At 42.1% G+C, this 22,883-nt stretch overlaps 1 protein-coding gene across 1 annotated transcript in view; it reads right to left on the bottom strand.

Moving 5' to 3' along the window:
• Fam184b (family with sequence similarity 184, member B) overlaps positions 1 to 22,883 on the bottom strand; it is a 115,892-nt gene that overhangs the window by 20,833 nt on the left and 72,176 nt on the right. The window contains exons 7-9 of the mRNA NM_001305171.1: positions 22,153 to 22,256; positions 17,388 to 17,517; positions 574 to 715 (exon numbers count right to left, since the gene is read on the bottom strand). Of these exons, the coding sequence (NP_001292100.1) occupies positions 574 to 715; positions 17,388 to 17,517; positions 22,153 to 22,256 (376 nt within the window). The remainder of the gene's footprint in view (positions 1 to 573; positions 716 to 17,387; positions 17,518 to 22,152; positions 22,257 to 22,883) is intronic.

Here is a 22,883-nt window from a genome sequence, read left to right as displayed (position 1 = left end):
TGGACAAATGGTAGACCTCCCAGGCCACATGGCTAGTGAGTGTTAGAGTTAAGTGTGAAACTTAGTTTAATTCCAGAGATCTTAACTGCCTCCGCTAACTTCTGGGACACCAAGAGAGTAGATTTGATGCTGAAATGGAAACATATATTTCATGCTAGGGACAGTAGGCAGAAGAAAGTCAGGTAGAGCTCAGGGGCCTGAGTCCCCCAGTTTGCAGATATCACTGGAATGGAAAGTCCACAGAATTGAGGCATTCCAATGAAACTCTAGCCAAGGCTTGTATCTGTGTTCTATTGAATGGTAGCCATAGTGTCCATGGTCACTGGACTCACGTTTGCTACACATGTTATATTTCACATTCCACTCAGTCCACATAAGGACCCTGTGAAGCAGACAATTACAGATCCATTTTGATAGAACAGGAAAATGCAGTCCAGATGGCCCCTCCCCCCACTGTCACAGAGAGTTGGAAACGGAGCTGGGATTGTTGCTGTGGTCTATGGGCCCTGCTTGCCACTGCTTGCCATGTGTAAAACACACAGGACCCTCCCAGGTGGACAGCGAGATACTTACCAAGCAGCCCAGGCTGCCCGGCTTGCATCTGCTCACACGCCTCTTGCAGCTCTTCTCTGGCCTTCTCCTCCAGGGCCCTGAGCTCTAGCAGGTGTGCCTGGAGGCTGTCAGGGGCTTCCTTGGTCAAACACTCCTCTGCAGCCTGTGAGCGGAAGCAGAAGGCACTGAGGCATGAAACTGCAGGCTGGTTTATGGTGGCTTGTAGTTAGCAGATAGAGTTATGGCTTTCTTCATGGCATGCTTGTTCATTATACCCCTCCAGGATTGGCAGCGCAGGCTGGCCTAGAATTCACTCTGTAGCTGAGGATGACCCTGAATCATTCATCTTCCCGTCTCCATCTTTTAAATGGATTCTAGGCACCATCATGCACCATCACACGCCCTGGTTATGTAGTGCTGGGGATTGAACCCAGGGCTACATCTCCAGCCCTGTGTATATTGTTCTGTTTTCCCCTCTCCACTGCTCCATTCACCCTTACCACCTCATCTCCCCACCCTGTCTTGCTGGTTTCCTCCATTTCAATACTTCCCTTTTCTGATCTCACGTCACCTGCACTCCATTTCCCTGCTTCATCTCCACTTGCTCCTCCTTGGAAGGCTTCTTCCCTTCTTCCTGCTTTGTGCCCTACCTTGTGTATCTGACAGGGAACAGAGCAATGGATAGGACACCTTCATGCTGTCTGTTATAAAGGCACTTATATTTCATCTTGCGGAATCTACACACACGTTACTAACTGCTTAGCACATACACACTGTTAAAAGTTTGTTCAGATGTGTGGCTCGTCAGCTGACCAGAGGGGCCAGGCTGAGTCATGGAATGATTATTTCTTGCCTTCTTCTCCCATGGGATCTGCTGGCTGAGGGTGAGACGTAAGCCTGTGACCTTCCTGGATTACGGCTTTCTGAATAAAGAGAGACTTCCCAAATTCAGTTCTGTCTGGTTACTGGCTCAACAGCTGGGCTCTCTGACATGTCACTGAGCTAACAAGGAATCACAGTTGCTGCTGGGCTCCAGCCTGGGGTTTGGTTTCAGGAGGAGGAACTCCAGGATGTCAAGTATTTTAACTTGGGGATTTCCCCTCCCTCCTCAGCTCCTGGCACTCTCTGCAGCCTAACAGATTGAACTGCTATACTTTTTGGGTTGGTTTCCTTGTTTTGGCCTCTTTTGTAGCCTGCTCTGTTTTTATGCCCGATTTCATGCCTCTGATTTCAAAGTGTCTCTCTGTCCTGTTCTATCTGGTTTACCTCAGAGTTGTGACTGAGAAGCGGCAGCACTGCCTCTACTTCTGGCAACGGTACCCGGGGGCATTTTCTGGCAAAAATACTCTGCCTGTGTTTAGTCATCTGTGGTCAAAAGGTTGCTGTTTTCCCCCCAAGTTCAGAATGGAGTAAATGCCTTTTGCAGCCCAAATTGCAATTGTGAGGTTAAATCATGCATTTTATCTTCTGTCTTTGTACTGTTCTTGCAAGATAATTCCATGTCCAAGGCTACCAGAAGTTGTTATCTTGGACAGACAGCTCTTGATGGAATGTGACATTCTGTCACTGACAAATACTTAGAGGAAACCTTTCTAACAGATCCATGTAGCAATGATAACCTCTTAGGACTTGCAACAAAAAAGAACTTTACGATGCAACAGTGTGGACAGGTGACATTAATTTATTACATTATGTCCAAAATATAATTAGAGTTAAACTTTCTTTAGAGTTAAACTTTCTTTTAATAAATTGGTAAGTGAAAGCCTAGCTTGACGCCAGGCCTCTAATTTCAGCACACCCAAAGCAGAGGCAAGAAAATCTCTGAGTTTCAGGTTAGCCTGTTCTACAAATGAATTCCAGGGCAGCCAGGGCTACGCAGAGAAAACTCTGTCTAAAAAAAACCAACCAACCAACCAACCAACCAAACAAACAAACAAACAAAATAATAATAAAATAAATTAAGTTGATAAATAACATTTTGTCTCAATGTTTTTTTTTAATTTTTTCTTTTTTTATTGGGTATTTTTTATTTACATTTCAAATGTTATTCCCTTTCCAATTTTCCCTGGACATAAGCCCCCTATCCCATTCCTCTTCCCTTCTTCTATAAGGGCGTTCCCCCTTCCCAACCACTCCCTCTTCCCCCCTTACATTTCCCTAAACTAGGAGGGGGGCATCCAGCCTTGGCAGGACCAAGGGCTTCTCCTCCCATTGATGCCCAACAAGGCCATCCTCTGCTACATATGCAGCTGGACTCATGGGTCTGTCCATGTGTACTCTTTGGGTAGTGGTTTAGTCCCTGGGAGCTCTGGTTTGTTGGCATTGTTGTTCTAATGGGGTTGCAAGCCCCTTCAGCTCCTTCAATTCTTTCTCTAACTCCTCCAATGGGGGGGGACTCTGTTCTCAGTTCAATGGTTTGCTGCTAGCATTTGCCTCTGTATTTGTCGTGCTCTGGCTGAGCCTCTCAGGAGACAGCTATATAAGGCTCCTGTCAGCATGAACTTCTTGGCTTCATCAATATTGTCTACATTTGGTGGCTCATAGTGTTAAAAAAGGAAATTAAAAAGAAATCAGTAGGAATGAAAGAAATTGAGAAAATGTAAACATCTGGATATATTTTTGATAAGAAAAGCTAAGACAATATGTTCTTGAGAAAAGCCTTTTGTATGGCAAAATGAGGGTTTGTCCTAAGCTAAAAGACTGAACTTTTCCAATATAGAGGAAGAGAGATGAGGACAAAACCAGAATGTTTAAGTATATCCTAGATTGTTCCAGTAAATCATGTAAGATTTGATATATGTCTGATGATTGCAGGTTATTAAAATTCCTAAGGTCACCATTCAGGACATGGATATAAAACTAAAATCTAGTTCTCTGCTTTAAACAATGAGGGTTTCTTAAGACAGGTCTGTTTTTGATAACATTTATAAAATTCAGCTTAACAAACACAGATATGGGATTGCAGAGGTGACTGTGGTTGAGAACACTGGCTTCTCTGCCAAAGGCCTCAAATTCAGTTCCCAGCACCTAGTTCTCGCAGCTTCTTGTAATTGCAATTGCAGGGTACCCCATGCCCGCTCCTGTCCTCCATGGCACAGGCATACACGTGGCATTCACACAGACCTTGTGTGATTGCTGTCATCCCTAGACACAGTGGATAAAAGGTACAGCAAAGCCTGATTTTCACAGCTCCCGGAATCTTAGGTGATTTTCGTACATTTCAGACCTTACCTTGGTGTGACCATGTGAGAGTCTGAACTGTATATCATGCAAAAGTTTGCAATTCAAGGTATGCAAAGTGAACAATAAGGACTCTTCTTATACAACATGCATTGTGGCCAATGAAATTACTTTGACTTCTGCCTTTTTTAATCAATATCACTCAAACCAAACCACACAAAAATCCCATGCCATCCAAACCTACGAATTGGGTGGCCCTGTTATTTGAAACTCTGATCTACCTCTATGGCACTGAAAAAAAGAAGTATTTTGTTATTGCATATATGATACACTTTATTTTTTAAAAATCAGTCTATTTTGGAAAATAAGTCTTCTAACACCATTTCCTAAATTTGAAAGACATCTAAAGTTTTTATTTTTTCAGTGCTCTAGACTTATTATTAACCCAAACACCCTAAATTTTGATTCATAAACAGGAGCTAAATTACTATTTACCTAATTGACTAGAACTTTGGTGTAGCCCTTCTGTGCCATAATGCTGTCACCCGTTCCTTTCTATATTAAGTGCCTTCTAAGACAGAAAGGGTAGGAGAGAACTTGCTCTACCATGGCATGTCCTCTGAACTAGAATGATACTGATGCTAAACTTTTTTTTTTTTTTTTGGTTCTTTTTTTCGGAGCTGGGGACCGAACCCAGGGCCTTGCGCTTCCTAGGCAAGCGCTCTACCACTGAGCTAAATCCCCAACCCCTGATGCTAAACTTTTTATAGCTTGCCTTAATATTGCACACTCTGACCAGTGTCTCCTACAATTTGATAGTATTGTAAATATGCAACTAAAAGCTTACAGCACCATGGGGCAAGTGGAACCGTATCACCAGACAGAAGAACTGATGGTCCAGCAGATTCAGGAACCCTGGCAATTCTCATCATTGCAACCAGGTTCCTGTCCTGGTTGAGCAGATGACCACGACATCCCGCTAAAGGACCATGATACCTGGTCATGTAGCATAGAAACCCAGAATTCTCCATGCTAATGAGGTATTTAGATGGGCCCTGAGGTTTAGCCAGTAAGCCTCCCTTCTTGGGCTTCCCTTCTGCAAAAGGTATTTAATCTCCAATTCACCCTGTGTAAGTCATATGCATCCTCTTCCGCTATGTGCCACACCAACCCCAGTAGATTCTGTGTGACAAGTTCCACAGACTGAGGCATTTGACTCCAAAGGGTGGAGGTCTCCTGGAACCAGTTGTGGAACTCTCTAGCTAGAGAAAAACATTGAGCCGTAGTTCTCATGCCAGTTTGTCTGTTTTATCTTCTTTTCTATATTTATGAGATGTTCCTGATAGGCTGGGCTGAGATTTTAAGAGAGAAAATTGGATAAGAAGCCACACCTTGAGATGGGGGTCACTGGCCATGACCTTTTCTCCATGAGATCCAGCACTGCTTCATAATCATTTACATGATTACAAAACAGTACTTTGATGCAAACCCTCCCAACAATGTATGAACTTGTATGTCTATGCCTGTGTAATTGAGGTGGGCTCTGACATTTTGGTGTAGGGTTTATTGTTTTTAAGTACAGTTTTCAATTGAACTCTGAGGATTTTTAGTAAGACAGAAGCTAGGTGTTAGACAAAGATTACTCATGGAAATTTATTAACTTGTTCAGGACCTAGGGATCATAACCAAGTGCCCCTGAAGATCTTTTGAACCCATTCCTGGAAGTTTGCTATTAACTATCAGTAATGTTTTGTACTTTGTTCTGTTAAGTGATAATGATATTATCTATTTCGTTTGTAATTGATTCTTTGGACCCATTCTTTGGAAATTGTAATACCTGAATGATTTTATATTTCCTTGTGTGGGATGATTATGATAATTGTTCTTTGTAGCTGCTTCAGTGAACACATCTTTTAGGACTGTAATACCTGTTTCTCCAGCTTAAAAACCCCTGTTTGAAAGCTGCAAAATATACTCAGATTCAAACTGCCTGTGTGTTTGTTTCTGTTTGTCACTGCCTAATCCTTACCCACCTAGTCTTCAAGGACCCACATCCCAGAAAACCCCACACCTGGCTGGGTGGTTCATGGTAGGTGGCACCCAAGTGCAGGGCTTGAAGTAGGTAAGCTTTCTCTCCTCTTTCCTTATTTAATATTTTCCAGGCAAGGATAGGACCTCATCAGGGTGCTGCAGACTCCTCAATAGATATACATCGAGGTAAGATTTCGAGAAGGTAAGAATCATGGGGCATTCACAGTCCAAGAACAGAGGCCTGTTCCTGGAAGAATTTAGTCATATGTTAGAAAGCAGAGGTGTTAAGACCTCAAATAAGAGTTTGGCAGCATTTTATGATTTTTGTACTGAGTGTCAGTGGTTCCCAGAGGAAGGAAGCCTGTCTTTAGAAAATTGGGAAAAGGTAGGACAAGGAAATTTTATGAAAGCCAGGACCCTAAACAGGTCCCGGTTCAGGCATTTTTGTTATGGGTCCAAATCAGAGACCTTCTTTCTGAAAAACCAGAAATGGAATTCTTTACAGAACAAGCGCCTTCAGAGGATGAGGTAGCTCCTCTTAGGACAGAAACGAAGTCTTATAATAGGTCCCCATCAGAAGCTAACCTCCGCAAGGCACAGCCAGGGGATGAGTGGGTAAGTAATGAGAAACAGCGAGAAGTGGACCATGAAGCAGAGGACTGTGGTCAAGATGGAGGAGGGATCGTTTTTATGATAAAAATTCTCCTAGGACAGAAATTGAAATAAAGATAGACATTTGTGCTTTGGCTACTGCGCCTCCTGTTTTCAAAACAAATACAGCCAAGCTTGACAGGAAAGTGCCAATTAATAGGGGTTTTTTAGGGGCTGTAAGAGAAGCTAGGCAAAAAGGGGACCTGCATTTTTGTTTTCCAGTCACTGTTTTGGAGGGAGTGACACCCCAATGGGAAACTCTTCCTCTGAAAACTCTTAGGGAACTACAGCGTTCCGTTAAGAGCACTGGGCCAAGTGCTCCATACTCTGCAGACTGTGGACATGTTGGGTGGCATGTGGCTAAGTCCGCTCTTAGCCCAGGACAGTTCGTAGTATGGAGGACTGAATATAAGGATAGAGCAGGGAAGTGATTCTGAATTTAGTCGGCAAGAGAAGAGTAGATAAGCCTACTTTGTCAACGCTCTTGGGTAGAGAGGACTATGCCTCCCCTCAAGCACAAGTGAGTCTAAAAAAGAAGGTACGGGAAGAAGTCTCCAAGATAGCAGTAGCTGCTTGGAAAAGGCTCCCTCCTGCTGATGGTAAAACAACTGTATTATCAGGAATTAGACAAAACCAAGATGAACCCTATGAAGATTTTATTGCTAGATTGGAAGAAGCCCTCTGAGGGCTCGGACATGTTATTAAAACAACTCGCATGGGAGAATGCCAACACTCTCTGCCAGGAACTGATTAGACCCATCAGAGAAACAGGGACTGTGCAAGACTGCATCAGAGCATGTATAGATGCCTCACTAGCAGCAGTCCAGGGCATGACCTATGCTGCAGCGATGCATGGGCACCATTTTCACGTCCATGTTCAGAACTTGAAAGGAGAAAGGAAACAGAAGGGCTTATGCTTTTCTTGTGGGAAACCAGGATGTATGAGCTGTGACTGTTAAAAGGAAGAACAGACCTCAAGGAATAAAGATAAGAAAAGCCAGCGCCCCCGGGGTTATGTCCTTGGTGTAGGAAAGGAAAGCATTAGAGAAATGAGTGTAAATCGAAGTTTCATGAGGATGGAACCCCTCTGAAAGAAGAGGAGACAAAAAACGGGGTGAGGGGCTTGCCCTCCACCCCAAAGTAAAAAAGGACATAAGGAGACAGAGGAAGGTATAAGCAAACTGAATCCTCTGGCCCCTTAGTTTAATATTTTAACTTTACTGAGGACAACACCAGGAAGTGAGGGGTTAGATTTGCAGTAAATAAAGATTATATACTCTCTCTTTATGGGGGGGGTGCAATTGGCAGATACAGGATTTAAAGGGCCACTGTCACCTGGCACCTTTGGTTTTATAATAGGGAGAAGTTCAAATTATAAGAAAAATTTAGAAGTACTTCTGGGAGCAATTGAATATTCTGACTTCCAGGGAAAGGTAAAAATTATGATCAGGCCATTAAAAGAAACAATACAATTGCATAAAAGCCAACAGGTAGCTCAGATAATATTACTTCCTTATATATATATAGCTACCCAAACCAATATTAAAACAAACTAGAAGGGGAAAGGGGTTTGGCTCCACAAAAGTGGCAGCTTGGATTCAGGAAATTACTTTATAAAGACCTTTAAAAACTGTAAGAGTAGAAGGGAAAATATTCAAGGATTATTGGACACAGAAGCAGATAGGTCCTGCATTGCAGGGAAGGACTTGCCTGGGACATGGCCTGTGGTTCATGCCACCTCTACTTTGGTGGGATTGGGACAAGCTTCTAATACAGTCCAATGTTCAAAGCTTCTCTCATGGAAATGTGAAGGCAAAGAGGGTACCTTTCAACCTTACATTATTTCCTCTTTGCCATTTTCCTTATGGAGGAAGAGATATCTTGGGGAAAATGAAAGTAAAATTAACAACGGATGAAAAAATGGAATGATCAACATTTTTTATAGGGGCCACTGATGAGTTAGACATAAAATTTCATGGATCAATGATGAATGAGCCTGTTTGGCTGAATCAGTGGCCTCTAACTCAAGAAAAGACACAGGCTTTAGAACAATTGGTGGAGGAACAGCTGCAATTAGGACATATTGAAGAATCTAATAGTCCACGGAATACTCCTGTGTTTGTCATTAAGAGAAGTCAGGTAAATGGAGACTTAGGTAAAGATCTTAGGGCTGTTAACAAGACAATGCATGATATGGGGGCTTTACAGCCAGGACTTCTGTCCCCAGTAGCTGTCCCAGAGAATTACGTTATAGTTATAGATTTAAAGGATTGGTTTTTTTCACTATAAAATTACAACCAGAAGACACACAGAGGTTTGCCTTCAGTGTTCCTTCTGCTAATTTTCAAAGGCCATTTCAAAGGTATCAATGGAAGGTTCGCCTCCAAGGTATGAAAAATAGTCCCACTCTTTGTCAGAAATTTCTTAAATCAGGCTTTCAAAGATCTATTAGGGCTAAATATAAAGAGGCTTTTACATCCAAAGAGCTCTGACCCGCTTCTAAAAACCAGGTGAGACCAACTAAACAATCAAACCCAATCAACCAAACCTAAGCCCAGGGACCTTCGAAGGCACACAGCAGGGGCCCAACATGGCAAAACAGAACAAAGATGTTCTTGGGTCTATATCTCACTGGTCTCCAGACCTGGCTTTTAGGAATGGGTCATAACACACTTTGGTGCAAAGAAATCTTTTGATTTCTTAAGGAATTCAGGAGGAAGGGACACTTGAGTTTCTGCTAATATAGCTTATGAGATAGTACACTTGACTGGAGAAATTAAAGAGATAATAATCTGGGTGCTGAATGCGGTCCAGGAACTTTCAGATTATTTGCTGTCAACTCTACCCTCAGATCATTTCCCACCCAGTGGGTACAACATAGGAAGTACACTTTCATAATGAAATTGAGGGTTCATAACTTTTCATGTGGAATCTGAAACACACACGGGGGGGGAAGGGGGAGAGAGGGGAGAGAGAGAGAGAGAGAGAGAGAGAGAGAGAGAGAGAGAGAGAGAGAGAGAGAGAATTCTCAATGTGAAGCAGTCTCTTGGGGCCTCTCCAGTAGGGCTTGGGCCCCTGCAAAGGCACCTTTGCCACAGTACCTTCCTGCTCAGGTCTGAATATGGGTGGGATCTGGAACTCTGCAACATTTTACCTGCTGTTCCTCCTGTGAAGTCAAGGCAGCTAAGAATGGATTTTCTCTGATGTTCATTTTTCCTCTACATTTGTGCTCAGCTCAGTGGTGATCACTGACCAGATAACTAATTGGGTGCATAGTTCTCACATTCCAAGAAAATGGACTCAGTCACTCTCACTGCTTGCACATATATTATCAGGACGGCAATACAGGGAAAACAGTCTCGCAGTTGCTTTTCCTGAGTCTACATTTAAGGTGGGCAATATGAGGTCTGATACTTGCACAGAGTGAAATGATTATTAATTTAAGCAATTTAACATCTATATCCTCTAACGGCTACTTTTTAATTTGGGGGGAACTATGTAGTTTTATTGAAGCATGATTAAAATAAAGTTTATACACTTAAAAAAAGAGGCTTTTATACTACATTATGTGGATGACGTTTTAATAGAAAAACAAAGGATTTAACGGAATTAATTTAATTAAATGCACCATTTATTTGAAATTCTTAAAGGAGGTCCTGATCCCAAAGCTGAAAGACAGCTTACACAAGAAGCTTTAGGACAATTAGAATTGACAGAGCGAAAGTTGTAAGATGCAAAAGTAAAACAAATAAATTATTTAAAAACGTGGCCTCGTATTTTACTTAAAACATCCTACACCCTACTGCATGTTTGTGGCAAGAAGGTGTATTTGAATGGATTTACCTCCCTCATACTCAGGTAAAAATGGTATCTTCTTATCATGTGTAGCCAATTAATTATCAAAGGAAGGTTAAGATCCAGAGAATTATTTGGTAAAGAAATGCAGGAAATTATCATTCCCTACAATAAGGAACAATTAGAGTATTTGCTTCAAACTACAGATGATTGGGGAGTTGCATTAGCTCATTATATGGGGCAAATTAAATATCATGTACCTCAACACCCTATATTAAAGTTTGTGGAAGAGACAGAGAAAATTTGTCCCTCTGAAATATCATTGGAACCTATTTCCAATGCCCTCTTGGTATTTACAGATGGGTCATCCAATGGGACTTCAGCTGTTTATATAAAAGATAGACCTGTAATTATTAAAAGAGCAAGAGAAATTTCTACACAGCAGGCAGACATTATTGCAGTTATTACTGCCCTTGAACATATATATGAGAAGAGTTTAACCTTTATACAGACTCAAAATACGTGGTTCATTTGTTTCCTGATATAGAGACAGCTCTTATATCTGGAAGTTCCAAAATTATATCACTCTTGCTCCAACTGAAAAATATAATTCAATCAAGAAAAAGAAAATTTTTTATAGGACATATCAGAGGACATACTGGCCTGCCAGTATGCTTTAGGAAATGCTATGGCAGAGTTATTAACAAAGGAACACTTGATGCTATGTGGTTAAACAAGCATTAGAAAGGCATGCTTTACATCATCAGAATGCATTGGCCTTGAGAAGGATGTTTAATCTAACAAGAGAACAGGCTAGAAAATTGTGAAGGACTGTCAACATTGTCCTGATGTATATCGTCCATTAAAAATGGGAGTCAATCCAAGAGGCCTTGAGGCACAGGTTTTGTGGCAAATGTATGTGACTCATATCCCAGAATTTGGGAAAATGACCTATGTACATGTTACTGTAGAGGCCTACTCTCATGTGATTATGACCACTGCAAGAACCAGGGAGGCTGTGAAAGATGTCAAACAACATCTTATTATCTGCTTCTCCTTCTTGGGTGTACCAAAAAGAATTAGAACTGATGATGCTCCAGCTTATGCTTCTCAAGCTTTTACAAAGTTTTGCCTTCCATGGGGTATAGAACATACAATGGGAATTCCATATAACCCCCAAGGTCAGGCTATTATAGAAAGGACCCATCAGAATCTTAAAGTACAACTTCAAAGATTAAGACCTAGTGGTCATTACTATTCACCTCATCAATTATTAAGCCATGCTTTATTTGCTATCAATCTCCTTAATACAGATGATAAAGGTTTTATTCCTATGCAAAAGCATTGGGCTCCCATACACCATACTGTTACTCCTTCAGTAATGTGGAAAGATCTTTTGACAGGCATTTGGAAAGGGCCAGATGTGTTAATTACCTTGGGAAGAGGATATGCATGTGTTTTTCCATAGAAAGAGGGAACTCCGGATTCCAGGTAGACTCATTCGACCATTCTACCAAAGAACCTCTGTTGAGAACTTAGAAAAGAAGGAAGAAACAGAAGGCAAACGAAGCACTAAAGAAAATGAGGAAGCTGCTCTCTCTTCTTTACAGGCGTCTTCAACTCCACCTGCCTCATCGTCCATCATGAGGACAGATCCACTCACTTGGGGCCAACTGAAGAAACTCACCCAGAAAGCACAGCAAGTGGTCTCTGATACCAGAAAACCGTCATCAGCTGAGAACATGCTATACTTGCTGTGGTTGCTAGGCAGGTATATCCTGCCTCTGCAGCCTCATTTTGGGCTTATGTTCCCCATCCTCCACTTCTTCATCCCGTGGGTTGGGGAGATGTTGTGAACATCAGGTCATGACTAATGACACTGGGCTGATGGGGGGACATGTTGAATTTCCTTCCATTTGACCTCCACTACAATCGAACATGACGGAAGGTCTGATTCTGCTCTGATTTGTGTTACTATAAAGGGGACACCTCCCATGGGTTGTCTTCTATTGCTTATAAGACCTTCCTTTCTGACGCTCCAGATGGATTGGCTCCAGAGGAGTTGCCACCACATCATAGAAGATTTGTGTGGGAGATTAAAATGAAGATTTTGGGGAATATTTACCATAATGACACTATGGTAAGACTATCAGAAACTACACCTCTGGAACCATGTCTAAGAGAATATTGGGATAAAGATAAGTGGTGGGAAACTGCGCTCAGAGATGTAAGGCCAAGTTGGCTTAAATGTGGGTTTGACTATTGGGTACATAATCCTTGGAAGACTCAAGAAACGATTTATGACTATTCTATCATTTTACCATTTAATAATTATAGAGCATATTTACATTTTCATGGATATAAGCCTGAGGTGTTTACAAATGAGCCTATGAATAGATGGTTCACAATGGGTGGAACCTACTTATGTTAGTCATTCTCCTTCAGCTGAGATTTTGGAAAATTTTCCAGTATTGTTTAGAGTTTTTGCTGCAACTAGGGAGGCTTATTTAAAGAGGCCTCAGGAATCTAAGAGCACTCCTGTGGCAATCAGAGCTCTCCTAGGCTATTCGTATGGTATATACTTGCTGCACGATCTTCAGATTTAAAAACTATTAAATTAGAACAATCTTGTCGGGTTAGCTGCTCCAGATGTATTTTAACTAATTGTGTTGATCCTGGTTCAGCCAAAACATATTCAGTCACTTTGATATTACAAAGGCCTTTCTATGTTATGCTTCCTGTAGATTTGAAAGATGATGCTTAGTTTGACAATGAAGCCTTACAAACACTTAAAAGAGTTAATGAGCTTATTAGTCCAAAACGTTTTTGTGGCAGCTTTGACTTTGGGCATTAGTGCTGTAATAGCTATTATGACTTCACTTACACTCTCATCAGTCACTCTAGGCTCCGAGATGAAGACTGCACATTTTGTTAATGATTTAAATAAAAACGTTTCTTTGGTATTTGCAAGGCAACAAATTATAGATAAAAACTAGAAGCAAAGCTTGGTGCTTTAGAGGATATAGTTTTAGAATTAGGACAAGAGATAGAAATTATTAAAGTTTAGCTTTCTGCCAGGTGCCGTGCCAGCTTTTGGTACACATGTGTAACACCATTATCATATAATAAAAATCATAATTGGAATCTTACTAAAAATCATTTGTCGAGAATTTGGAAAGACAATATTACTCATGATATGGCTCAATTACAAACTCAAATATCAGCTAGGAGCAAAGCGCATGATGAATCTATTGGTTTAGAGGATTTGGCTCAGTCTATTAGCTCTGGTTTGCAGTCACTGCACCCTGTAAGTTGGCTACATTGGATGATTGTTGTCGCCGTGGTTACAGGAATACTTCTTCTTCTCCTTATGTTCCCACTCATTTTCAGACTAGCCTTCACTCCATTTCCACTGCCAAAAGAGATATTTATGAGCTTCAATTAAAAAATAAAAAAGGGATAGATGCCACACCAGCCCCAGTAGATTCTATGTGACAAGTTCCACAGACTGAGGCGTTTGACTCCAAAGGGCGGAGGTCTACTGGAACCAGTTGTGGAACTCTCTAGCCAGAGAAAAACATTGAGCCGTAGTTCTCATGCCAGTTTGTCTGTTTTATCTTCTTTTATTCCTCTTCTGTATTTATGAGATGTTCCTGATAGGCTGGGCTGAGATTTTAAGAGAGAAAATTGGATAAGAAGCCACCCCTTGAGATGGGGTCACTGGCTATGACCTTTTCTCCAAGAGATCCAGCACTGCTTCATAATCATTTACATGATTACAAAACAGTACTTTGATGGAAACCCTCCCGACAATGTATGAACTTGTATGTCTATGCATGTGTAATTGAGGTGGGCTCTGACATTTTGGTGTAGGGTTTATTCTTTTTAAGTACAGTTTTCAATTGAACTCTGAGGATTTTTAGTAAGACAGAAGCTAGGTGTTAGACAAAGATTACTCATGGAAATTTATTAACTTGTTCAGGACCTAGGGATCATAACCAAGTGCCCCTGAAGATCTTTTGAACCTACTCCTGGAAGTTTGCTATTAACTATCAGTAATGTTTTGTACTTTGTTCTGTTAAGTGATAATGATATTATCTATTTTGTTTGTAATTGATTCTTTGGACCCATTCTTTGGAAATTGTAATACCTGAATGATTTTATATTTCCTTGTGTGGGGTGATTATGATAATTGTTCTTTGTAGCTGCTTCAGTGAACACATCTTTTAGGACTGTAATACCTGTTTCTCCAGCATAAAAAAACCCTGTTTGAAAGCCGCAAGATACACTCAGATTCAAACTGCCTGTGTGTTTGTTTCTGTTTGTCACCACCTAATCCTTACCCATCAAGGACGGTGGGGGTGGAAGGGTGGGGGGAGTTGGGGAGTTGGGGAGTTGGAGAATACAGCGGTAGGAGGGTAAGGGGTGTGCTAAGTCTCCTGTAGGAGGCTGCTCCTCACTCCTAACACTCACCCTGAGGTAAGCTGGATCCCCTCCAACACACACACACCCTAGGCTCAGCTCAGCGCCTTTCCCAACTCTTCATAGTACAGTGTCTGGGTACATGGGAGTTTGAGAACTCTGCCTCCATTCCGGTCCCTACCTTCTCATCCAGAGAAACAAGGGCTGGGACCCCTATGCTAGGATGTATTTTGTTTTACCTGAGTGGCATGTTGGTGTCCCATGAGCTTGGCACTCCAGCAGCAAGAAAGGAATGTAGCTTAGCACCTCTGTGTTTCACCTCCATGAGGAGCATTCCGACACTGAAGTAGTGAGGCAGAAACACACAACCACATAGCACTGATATCACTAAAGGTGCAGTAGGGGCATTTGGGTCTTGATGGTAACCAGTGCCATGGACTTAAGACGCAGTCAACAGGAGAAAAATCACATTATATCCAGGGCTAGTGACATCATGGATCTTAGAAGAGAACCTACTACCACCACTTTACTGTACCAGCATAATTTCTAATTGCATTGTAAAGCACATCCTTAAACCCTTAAGATAGCCCTTGCCCCTCAACAAGGAAGCCTCTCTTAATAGCAGATGGAAACCATTACAGAGGAACACAACTAGATACAATTCAGAGAAAATGGATGGTGGGGAGGCCACCCCAGTGGCTACATCTTTATAACACAACTCCCATACCTAAGGTTCAGGAAATATCACAGAAGAGGAAGTGGGAAGATTCTAAGAGCCAGCAGACCAGGAAATCTGCCATGAGACTGTGTCTTCTAGAAATGGTTGCCCAAATAAAGCCTGAAAAATGATAATATCAATAGATAGGCTCTTGCTAATCTCACAGGATCCTACCCCTAAAGAATGACAGGCCACTAATGACTGCTGAGAGAGGAAAATTAGTCTTTCTTAGGGACAAGGCCCCTAGTTGGTTATCCAATACAAAGAATGTCCCGAAACCATATTTACACAAACAAAAATGGATGCGCGCGCGCACACACACACACACACACACACACACACACACACACACTCACACACACACCAAAAACCCAGGAACCAAAACCACACACACATGTATCTGTAACAGTGATAAAGAATAAAAAGACTATTTGAAAGAGAGATGGGGGTGTATGGGAGGAACTGGAAGAGGGACATGGGAGGGATTGGAGGGAGGAAAGGACAGAGAAAGTGATATAGTTACATTTCAAGTAAAATGTATTTTTAAAAATCCATAAGCGAGTATCTAATTTTAAAGTGGCTTCCCTGAAGTGCTCACTCTTGTTGCTTTCATGGCACCTTTTGAGACAGGTTCTTAATATATAGTCCAGGTGCCCTTAGTTTCATGGTGATCCCCTCCTTCATCCTCAGGAGGAGCACTAGATAATAGGCATGTGCCATTGCGATGTCTGATAGAAGTTGTTCTTATGTTGTTAAGAGTAAACAAAAATAAGAAAAAGCAAACAAGGTGCTCAAATGGACTGGTCTGTGGCTGGCAAGCTACTGAGTGTCCTGAGCCTTTTTTTCATGTGGAGATGGGTACTAACTAGAATAACGACATACCTATGGTTACTGTAATCCTTGGAAAGTATTGTGCAGTGAACATCAGAGCCTCTCAGGGCCTGGTAGGGTAGGTGCCCAGCAAACTGTCCACTTCACTAGGTCACCATACCTTGAGCTCCCGGGCCTTGGCTTTCCTGAGCATGCACAAGGTTCAATGGTAAACAACCTCAAGTGGACCTTGATGTTCTAGCTGCGTTACAGGCTCAACTGGAGACCCTGCTGCAGCTTCTCCCTATCACTGTCTGACAGCTGCTTGCACACCTGCAGGTCCTCCTGTAGCCATGGCACATTGCTGCAGAGCCTGCTGTGCCGGGACAGACATTCAGCCTCAAGACAGGGCTACTGTACTTAAAGGAAATCTTTCCAGGGCTAACTCATCCTTGCAGAACCTCCTTCATCTTTGTAAGTGTTGAGGAGTTAGGGAGCATGTAAGACTTCATAAGACTTGGTTTGGCAGCAAGTGCTCCAGAGGACTCTTCAGGCAGAGCACAGAATGTTGGGAAAGAGGAGATTGTGGGCTGAGAGAGCAACGAAACCTTGCAGAGGTTCCCAGAGTAGCCTCCCACACCGTGGATCTCATCTTTTCTGAGACTTTCCTTACTCAACCTCTCCTAATGTATTATGTTTACTATGTATTATGTTACCACCTCTTCTGAAAGATAGGAAATATGGCTGCCTCTCTATAGCTGCAGAAGACTGGTTCCAGGACCATTTACAACAGCATAATATCTATATGTCATGTATACACTGTCCTATATGCATTAAAGCCTTCCTACATTCCTCATAATACCAATTGCTATATAAATCGTCATTAGGCTGTTTGTTTAGGAAATTAGGAAAACAAAAAGGTATGCACACATTCAGGACAGATGTACTTTCCACCAATTATATTCAACCTGAAGGTGGCTGAATCCACAGATGTGGAAACCAAGAACAGACTGCTTATTGTCTGCTTGATGCTTGCTGCACATGTAAAACCCCTATGTATAAAACACAAGGACTTTTATCTGAAGTTTTTAATGATTAATCAAAACCAGATCTACAACATCCTCCCCAGGGGCTGGAAACAGGCCCAGCGAGTTTTCCATGGGTGTCTGTAGGAGGCACAGTTGCACTTTGGGATGGGTGAGACATTTATTATCCCGAGCTCTCCTACCTGTGTTTGTAGTTTAGTCTTTTGGCTTTGCCAGTCCTCTGGTCGACGTCCAATCTCTATTGCTTTCTCCTTCATCACAGACTCCAATGGAGGTGGTAGGTTACTTCCTTCCTTGAGTGTTTCCCCAGTCCTTTAAAGACATGAAAGACATAATGAGTAAAGGTTGTAGATGTTTCACCTGCCCCTGCCTGGGAGAATGGAGCCCCTGGAGGAGTTACTAGGGTAGGAAACCTTTTTGTCTTTCAAAGAGTATCAATCACTATTTGCAGATGGTATGATAGTATATGAAAGTGACCCCAAAAATTCTACCAGAGAACTTCTCCAGATGTTAAACAACTTCCGAAAAGTGGATGGATATAAAATTAACTCAAATAACTCAGTATCCTTCCTTTATACAAATGATAAACAGGCTGAGAAAGAAATTAGGGAAACAATTCCCTTTACAATAGCCACAGATAATATAAAATATCTTGGGGTAACTCTAATCAAGCAAGTGAAAGACCTCTATGATAAGAACTTCAAGTCTCTCAAGAAATAAATTGAAGATTTCAGAAAATGGAGAGATCTCCCATGCTCATGGATTGGCAGAATTAACTTAGTAAAAATGGCCATCTTATCAAACACAATCTATATATTCCATCAAAATCCCAACACAGTTCTTCAAAGACATGGAAAAGCAATTCTCAAATTCATCTGGAAAGGAAATAAAAAACAGAATAGTGAAAACAATTCTTAATACTAAAAGAAAGGCTGGGAGAATCACCATCCCTGACCTCAAGCTCTACTACAGAGCAATAGTGATAAAAACTGCTTGGTATTGGTACAGACACAGACAGGTTGATCAGTGGAATAGAATTGAAGACCCAGAAATAAAACCACACATGTATACACACTTGATCTTTGACAAAGTAGCCAAAAATAAACAATGGAAAAAAGAAAGCATCTTTGATAAATGGTGCTAGTCTAACTGGATGTCTGTATGTAGAAAAATGAAAATAGACCCATATTTGTCACCATGCACAAAGTTCAAGTCCAAGTGGATCAAGGATCTTAACATAAAACTAGATACACTGAATCTAATAGAAGAGAAAGTGGTAAGGAGCCTTGAACTCACTGACACAGTCAGAAATTTCCTAAACAGAACTCAAATGGCTCACACTATAAGATCAAGAATTGATAAATGGAACCTCAAGAGATTAGAAAGCTTCTGTAAGGTAAAGGGCATAGTCAATAAGACAAATTGGCATCCTACAGATTGGGAAAAAAAATCTTCACTAACCCCACATCTGATAGAGGGCTCATATCCAAAATATATAAAAAACTCAAGAAGCTAACCACCAAAAAACCAAACAACCCAATCAAAAAATGGGGTATAGAACTAAACCGAGAATTCACAACAGAGGAATCTCAAATGGCTGAGAAGCACCTAGAGAAATGTTCAAAGCCCTTAGTGATCAAAGAAATGCAAATCAAAAGGACTGTGAGATTCTACTTTATACCAGTCAGAATGGCTAAGATCAAAACATCAGGTGACATTGCTGGTGGGATTGTAAACTGGTACAACCACTCTGGAAACCAATTTGGAGGTTCCTCAGAAAATTGGAAATAGACCTACCTAAAGATCCAGAAATACCAGTCTTGGGAATATACCCCAAAGATGCCCCACATGCCACAGGGGCACATGTTCCACTATGTTCATAGCAGCCTTATTTGTGATAGCCAGAAGCTGGAAACAACCCAGATGTCCTATGACAGAAGAATGGATACAGAAATTGTGGTTCATTTACACAATGGAGTACTGCTCAGTTATTAAGAACAAGGACATCCTGAGGTTTGGAGGCAAATAGATGGAACTAGAAAATGTCATCCTGGTCAAGGTAACTCAGTAACTCAGACCCAAAAGGACATGCATAATATGTTCTCACTAATAAGTGGATATTACCCCCCCTCGAAAAAAAAAGTACAGAATACCCAAGGTACAGTCCACAGAACTCAAAAAGGTCAACAAGTTGAAGGGACCAAGTAAGGACGCCTCAGTTCCACTTGGGAGGGAAAAGAAAGCAACCACAAGTCGGGGAGGGAGGGAGGAACAGGAAAGGGAAAGGGGATGGGGGTCAGGGGAGAGGGGAACATGATTTGGTATCGGGTTGGGGAAAAAGACTGAAGTCCTGAGGGCCAGAAGAAAGAATGGAAAGAGGCAATCTCGGGAGGAAGGTCGGGAGGACCCTCTAGAATATACCAGAGACCCGGGAAGTGAGAGACTCTCAGGACTCAAAGGTGGGGGAATTCTAGATGAAAGGCTCTACAGTGGGGAGGGTGAACTTATTGAATCCACCTCTAGCAGAAAGACAGGGCATCAACTGAGGGATGGGGTTGCTATCCCACAACCAAAGCTCCGATCCATAATTCTTCCTGTCTGAAAGAAATGCAGGGATGGAAATGAAGAAGAGCCTGAGGAAAAGAAAGAGTGACAGGCCCAAAGTGGGTTCCAGCTCAAGGGGAGGCCCCAAGGCCTGACACCATTACTGAAGCTATGGGACACTCACAAAAAGGGCCCTACCACGACTGCCTTCCAAAAGACCTAACAAGCAGCTGAAAGAGTCAGGTGCAGATATGTGCACCCAACCAATGAAGCTGCTGATTCTTCTCACTGAATTAGGGAAAAGAAGCTAAGGAGGAGGGCAACCCTGTAGGAGGAGTAGCAGTCTCAATTAGCCTGGACCCCTGAGATCTTTTAGACACTGGATCACCCACCGGGCAGCATACACCAGCTGAGATGAGGCCCCCAACACATATACAGCAGAGGACTCTCAGGTCTGGGTTCAGTCAGAGAAGACGCACCTAACCCTCAAGAGACTGGAGACCCCAGGAAGTTTAGAGATCTGGTGGGGTGGGTGGGGTGGAGACATCCTTGTGGAGATGGGGTGGGGGAAGTGCAGGGGAGTAGGGAGGAGGTATGGGATGTGGAACCCTGGGGGTAGGGGCAGGGTGGACCAGGAGGAGAATAAAATCTGGAGTGTAAAAAAAAAAAAAAAAGCAACCTAACTGAAGTTCTAAGTTTTACTGTACAAGGTTTTACTGATTTTAGTATGTGCTTAAAAAAGAGACTGTGAGTTTAGAGTTTTTCTAAAGGTCCTGGGAAGCTCCAAAAACTAGGTCTCTCTAACCAAGTTTCATAATTTTTCCTATATATGGATAAAAAGAAAGAAAAGACAACATTTTGCACAGCCCTCCACACTTTTTAAAGCACACTCATAATTTTTACTGGCTATCCTAGGTGTAAACTGGGAGATTATAAATAGGTTTCTCCTTACTGAAAAGATGGCCAAAAGCTTAAATAGTTTCTCATCTGAGATAAAATGCTGACAAATGTCTTTTAGGGATATTCTTCCTCACTCTGACTTTAGAAGTTGCTGAGCAATTAAAATGCTTTACATTGGATGTTATGTGTTTGCCTTAACAATGGGGAGTAATGTCCCATGGAGGCCTTAAATTTCTCTTGACAAGAACATTGGGCTAGAGGACCAGAGGTTAGGGGTAAAAGCCCCTAGGAAGACGGGCATGAGGATGGGGGTTCTGCTTTGCAGAGAAAAGAAGGTCCAGACACACAGGCATAAGATATGTATATATAGAAATGGAGGTTTCTCTGCTGGTAGGGGCATGTGGTGTTCTTGCACAGGACCTGGGTTCAGTTCCCAATACCCACATGGTAGCTTACAACCATCTGTAACTCCAGATGCAGGAAATCTGACTTTCTATACTGGCTTCTACAGGTGTATATACATGCATACAGGCAAATATGCATACATATAAAATAAAAATTCAAATCTTTAAAAAAACATACCCTATGAAAATAAAGTGATTAAATCCATCATAATGTCATGTTACCATGACAACAACACATCCTAGTTAGGGACTGCTTCTTTAGCTTTGATCTCAGCATGGAAAAGCATGAAGAAGAAACTTAAACTCTATCATGGCAGAGCAGTAACATCTCGCCCTTGGCTCAGAGCCAAACATATGTAAACTCAACGAAGCATGGGGGAGCCAAGCACAAGGGTAGCTCCCCATGAGGTGAACATCTCATATTTTGAGGATGGCTGATCAAGCGAATCCAGGTGGAATAGATGGGGACTTCTGGTAAGAGAGTACACTTTTCTTCCCTAATAACAAGAGAAGGTGGTAACTGCTTCTGATGGCTACTCCTGGTTGTCAACTTGACCACACCTAGAATGAACTATGATTCAGAAATGGAGGGCACACCTGTGATCCAGATACTGAGGCTGGAAGAGAGGTTTCTGACCTGGATGTTGACATGGAGATAGATATTGGAAGGATTGAGCAACTACCAGATTCTTGGACTTCCCCTCCATACCTTCCCATTGTTGGGTTAGTTGGACTACAGACTGTAAGTTATTACAATAAGTTTCCTTAATATAGAGAGACATTCCATAAGGTCTGTGATTCTAGAGAACCCTGATGAATACATCCCTCTAGGCTTAAATCTTGGGCAGAATTATTAATATCTTTGAGCTTCAAGTTCTTTATAAAATGTTGTCTATGTTGTAAAAGTTAAATAAGGTAGTTTATGTAAAGTCATAGCTATGTGGAAGACTATTCACGATAAAGAGAAAACAAGTCTGTTCTCTCTCTGAGCATCAGGGCAAGACCATAAGCACTCAAGGACAGAAGGAATGAACAACCAGATCCTTCCCATCTGAGTCTTCCTGCTCGGCACACTCGGAGGCTGCCATCCTGCCTGTACCTCTCTTCCTCATCGCTGCTGGTTTCCTCTCCATCTGTCAGCTTCTCTGGGCTCTCTTCTCGGGGTGGTGTCTGAGAAGGTTTCTTTGGTCTTGAGCATGGATTCTAGGGCAAACACAACAATAAGATGAGACTACCTGAAGTTCCCGGATTTAACCTGGCTTGTTAAACCCAGAATGCAGAGGTGAAAGGGCCTACTGTGAACCCCTCTGGCAGGTGCAGGAGGCTTGGGATGGTGAAGCACCTAGAACACAGCCAGGTATATGATAGCGTGGGCTCTGATCCTTGTTAGATTTACAGCCTGCAATGTAATTCACATGGTTGTAAAACAAACCCAAGAAAGAGAGGGTGCCTTGTCTAATCCTCACTGTCAGTGAGTTGTGTAATGACATAAGCAATGGAGCCTTCCCACATCAGGTCTGAACTTTTCACCACCTTATGAGATAGTCCCGACTAAACCACTACCCGAAGTGTACACATGGACAGACCCATGGCTCCGGCCACGTATGTAGCAGAGGATGGCCTTGTTGGGCACCAATGGGAGTAGAAGCCTTTGGTCCTACCAAGGCTGGACCCCCCAGTGTAGGGGACTATCAGGGCAGGGAGGCAGGAAGTCGGGTGGTTGGGGAGGGGAATACCCTTATAGAAGAAGCGGGGGATGGGATAGGGGGCTTATGGATGGAAACTGGGAAAGGGAATAACATTTGAAATATAAATAAAACACTATTTTTT

Source organism: Rattus norvegicus, chromosome 14 (genome assembly GCF_036323735.1).
Source record: "Rattus norvegicus strain BN/NHsdMcwi chromosome 14, GRCr8, whole genome shotgun sequence".
In the NCBI taxonomy this organism is placed as follows: Eukaryota; Metazoa; Chordata; class Mammalia; order Rodentia; family Muridae; genus Rattus; species Rattus norvegicus.
This window is presented reverse-complemented; position numbering and strand designations above follow the sequence as displayed.